The sequence below is a fragment of the Cherax quadricarinatus genome, chromosome 74 (assembly GCF_038502225.1).
Source record: "Cherax quadricarinatus isolate ZL_2023a chromosome 74, ASM3850222v1, whole genome shotgun sequence".
NCBI lineage: Eukaryota > Metazoa > Arthropoda > Malacostraca > Decapoda > Parastacidae > Cherax > Cherax quadricarinatus.
The window spans coordinates 9,539,392-9,544,391 of record NC_091365.1 but is presented as its reverse complement, the minus strand read 5'-3'; the positions used below and the strand labels follow the sequence as shown (position 1 = coordinate 9,544,391).

General features: G+C 40.5%; 1 protein-coding gene across 1 annotated transcript in view; it reads left to right on the top strand.

The window, feature by feature from the left end:
- Positions 1 to 5,000, top strand: part of LOC128700140 (muscle calcium channel subunit alpha-1-like) — a 139,395-nt gene that overhangs the window by 103,692 nt on the left and 30,703 nt on the right. The window contains exon 8 of the mRNA XM_070100786.1: positions 3,693 to 3,797. Within this exon, the coding sequence (XP_069956887.1) occupies positions 3,693 to 3,797 (105 nt within the window). The remainder of the gene's footprint in view (positions 1 to 3,692; positions 3,798 to 5,000) is intronic.

Below are 5,000 nucleotides of genomic sequence, written 5' to 3'. Positions count from 1 at the left end.
GAGAACACTGAGAGGAATTAATTAACACGACACATCTTCTCTCGGTCTTCACGACAACACAACATATTGCTCACTGTGAAACTAACACTGTCGATATAACATCATATGGTGATGTCAGGCGTGACGTCGTGAGGTGATGTCATGGGGTGACATCGCGAGGTGACATCAGCAAATGTCTCGAGGCGACATCCTAGAGTGAGATCATGAGGGATGTCAATGGATGACATCGCAAAGTAATGTCAGGCAGATATCATGAAGTCGGGCAGCATCATGGGTGACATCGTGAAGTCAGGCAGCAGATTACAGTGTGGCTGGCGATCTGGCTTAACCCACATTGCTTGTAGATCCACGTGGCTTCGTGATCAATGTGGCTTCGTGATCAATGTGACTTTGTCCACACGTGGCTTCGTGATCCACGTGGCTTTGTCCACACGTGGCTTTGTGATCCACATGGCTTTGAGTGACTTCAGGCACTCGGATACACAACTCTGGCAAAGAATTCACAGAAACAGCAGAGGGAGTGAGAGCAACGGTGAGTGGTGTATGGTGTGGTGTACAGTAGGGTGAGTGTGAGTGAGGCAAGGATCGGCCACTTCCTCCTCTCCCACCCATAAACATGGGGAGAAACACTCACACTGGATGCAGAAATCACCACAAACTAACCTCTGACTTGGTGAAATAGCCGTGCTGAGCTGAAAAACAACAGCAACGTACAAGTCATGCTGAACATGTGACTTGAGAAACAGCGTGGAACACTGTGGCATGGGGTCCCAAGGATGCCACTTGTATTTCTCGAAGAAATTCGGCAAATTTCGGCCTGGATCCTGAGTGTACCTGTGTCTGGATGCTGAAATGTGCAGACACAGCATCAGGATTACTCGTTGAGACAGATGCCTCTTGTGTGGGGTGATGAAGTGAAGACGACTTCATTCCTCTTCCTTCCTCTCTCCAGGCAAACACACTTGCTGCGATGCAATGCTGTCACCAATGTTTTCTAGTTTATTGGGTCGTTCCTGGTAGCAGGGAGTAAATGATCAAGGCTTCGGAGGCTTCTTACTTTATTTGCTATATCTGGGTACACTGGCAGTGTGTTTGTGCCCATGACCCCAAGGGGGGGGCATGCCTACGAGGGAGATAAGTAGGCCTTGCTGACTGAGTGAAGGCTGCTGAGAGAGAGGGAGAAAGAGGCAGGGGTAGGCAGGCTGGCATGCCCACTGAGAGGCCTGGCATCTGGTGGAAACTATGGGAATTAGGCATGTAGGCCCACTGGCTACACACCCTCCAAGTCATTCTATTTTGCTCCATCTTCATTAAATATCCAAACCACCTTAATAACCCCTCTTCACCCTTCTAAATAATAATTTTTGTAACTCAACACTTCCTCCTAATTTGCACACTATGAATTCTCTGCATAATACAGCCTCTCCTCACTTAGTGATGTACTTGTTTGCCGACAACTCGGACTTACGACTGGCTCTCTGACCAGTATGCATACTTAAATAATGTATATTAGAGGTGATTTCTTCTATTCTGTTTATTACAATATTCATTACATTACTGTATAAACATTTAAAAATATACTAAAAATGTTGTATATGGTGCATAGGTGACATTAAAACAGTATCAAAGATGGTAGACACAAACCCACTACCATTAGAGTATGCTCCTTGCTTAGTGATGATTTCGTTTACTGGCGTGGTCTTAGGAATGCAACTATGTCATTAAGTGAGGAGAGGCTGTATTTACACCATACATTGCCCCTAGACACATCTCCACTGCCTCTAGCCTCCTCGCTGCAGCATTCACAACCCATATAAGAGTGTTGGTACCATTGTACTCTCGTACATTCCCTTGCCTCCACGGATAACTTTTTTTTTTTTCTCCACAGACACCTCAATGCACCACTCACTCTTTTTTTCCTTCATTAATTCTATAGTTAACCTTATCCTTCATAAGCCCATCTGCTGACAAATATATACAGTGGTACCTCAGGATATGAACAATGCCTGCACTCTAAAGGAGGGGTTTGAGATATTGGCAGTTTGGAGGGGTATATTGTGTATTTTTATACATATATACTTCTAAACTGTTGTATTCTTAGCACCTCTGCAAAAACAGTGATTATGTGTGAGTGAGGTGAAAGTGTTGAATGATGATGAAAATATTTTCTTTTTGGGGATTTTCTTTCTTTTTGGGTCACCCTGCCTTTGTGGGAGACGGCCAACTTGTTGAAAAAAAAAAAATTATGTAAGTGCTTTTGTAAGTGTATTTTTGGGGGTCTGAAACAGATTAATCTAATTTACATTATTCCTTATGGGAACAAATTCATTCGGTATCGGCACTTGAACAGCCTTCTGGATAAATTATGTTCATATCCCAAGGTACCACTGTATGTATTTTTACACACACTGGCTGTCTCCCACTGAGGTAGAGTGACCTGAAAAAGAAACTTTCACAATCATTCACTCCATCATGGTCTCTCCAGAGGCAAGCCATTACTACAGTTTAGATGCCCCTCCAAACTGCAAATATCCCTACCTCTCCTTCAGAGTGCAGTCATTGTACTTCTCACGTCCAGGACTCAAATCTGGCTAACCAGTTTTCCTGAATCCCATTGCAGAATGTTACCTTGCTCACACTCCAAGAGCTTGTAAAGTCCCAAAAACCATTTGCCTCTACTCCTGTCTAACATGCATACACATGCCTGCTGGATGTCCAAGTCCTTCACACAAAGCCTCCTTTGCTTCCTTATGGCAGCAATTCAAATGGTGATGGCAGATGTGTTTACTTTTTTTGGGGGGGTCATCTTGTTTTGATGGGGAATGGCCAGTGTATTAAAAATTTTATTCACATTGAATTGCCAAGCAAAACTTGAAATACATATTTTATTCCTTATCATTTATTATGGGGAGACTACTAAGTAACTAAGTACAAAATATACTTATTTTGCAGTGATTAGGGAAATTTTTGAATCACAGAGACCATCACCACCTAAATTCCAGCTTAAGGGTCAGTCCTGATTCAGCATACATAATAAAAATCCATTACAGAATGGAAGAACGAAAATGACTAGGCAGAAAGTGGTAGGTAGACCTTCAGTTAATAATTCCTGAGGTACAGTAGTCCAGACCTAGTACCAAAAAATATTTTTCATTCATCAAAATGTGGTAATGTGTAGCATATAATGTACATTGATCAATAAAGAACTCTAAGAGCAGAGACTTAAATACAGTAGTAAAGAGGTTTGGCTGTACATAGACCATTTGTAAGGTGAAACAATCAAATCAAGCAAAAAAAAAATTTCAGTTGGGAGGGGAGCTTCCTAACCTCAGGAAGGGTTTTGCATTTGGTGAAGTATTCATCAAGGTTTTACATCACACATTTCAAAGTAGCGCTGCATTAACACAATATACGTTTGTGGAAAACAGTTTTCTCCGCTCAACATAATTCTTAACATTTAATTATCCTTGTGATGGTTTAATGCATCCCTACTTATGTAAAGTAAATTTATAAATCCCTGTCACATTACAATTTACACATGAACTGATAATTTTTGCCTACCACTAAAGCACTTCCCTTGTAATAATGAACGCCATAAGAAATCAGTAACACCTTTGAAAATGGGATTCGTAATGTGATCCCTTAACAAAGAAAGCGGTATGATGTTAACCGCGTTCGCCCCCTATCTTCAGACGGGCGTCGTTTAGTACTGCCGGGAACAAGCAACCGCGGAGCCATGTCGGTGGCCTCCCCAACTTCCCTTCTGCTCTTCTTGCCCCTCTTCTCTATGCGTAACTGTATGTATGAGGCCAGAGAACTGAACAGGTGAACGCCTAGGCCTACGCTCTGGCCACAACTCTCCATCCTCTTTAATCAGAGGCAGATTGTTAGTTGGTGAAGAGCGTGGGCCTGTTTATACTTTCCACCTTTAAGGCTCAGTCGCTAGCACGCTCGCATGGTGTGGCGTCCTGTTGTTCTTCATCAAACTTTTATTTACTTACTATATTAATTTGTTTCATTTTGCACTTTTTCTGCTACTGTGTTGGTTGAGTTTCATTTGAAACCCACAATATTATAGTTTGTCTAACTTTTTTCTCCATAATTTGTCAGAGTTTGAAATCCTGAGTTTATGATAATGACATTGGCACATGCTATCCCTGACCTGTTAAGAAGAATATGGTCCATCTATTCCAGTTTGTGGAGTGATTCTTTTATCTACAAGCTGTTTAAATTAGCAGCTCTGTTTTCTTCCCTTACACATTTGTGATTAGTCAGACATGCATCAATATTTGTTTGTGATCATTTCATTTTGGTTGTGCATTTGATTGATACCTTATGTCATTTCATTTATTCAACATCAACCCTCTTTTCCCTCCTCTCCTCCATCTGAGCACTCAGGGGTTTAATTTCCTGTGTAACCTTTGTCCATTTAGGTTGTATTCCATTTGCTCTTCATTTTCTAAAATATATTATATTTATCCTAGTTTTCTATAAACTTGTAGACATAATTTTATGTTTTCCTGCACAACTTACTTTTATTAGCTTTCATAATTTTTTTCATTCTTCTGCTTCCACATTTTTAGTATTTAGATTATCAAAATTCATATAATTTTTACCATTATCTTAACCACTTGTATCAGTATTAGCTATTTATTTAGCTGTATTCACTAACATTACTTTGTATTCACTCTCAACGATGTCTTTCATTATTGCTGTTTTCCCCTTGACTTACTTTCATTGTGCATTTTTCATACTTCTTCTCTTGTACATAATCATGTTTGTATATGAAGGCAGCACTCATTGTTTGCACACATTCCTCTTCCCAGCTGAACCAAGCAACTTTTTTTTTTTTTTTTTGCTTAGAAGAGAGGCAAACCAGTATGTGAAATTTTCTGGAAAATCTTTCACTCATTTCTTTGGACTTTTCAACACTTGAAGGTAGCCAGATATACCTTGAAGATGTTCTTCAAGTGGCCATCATCTCAGAGGTTTCTAGATGG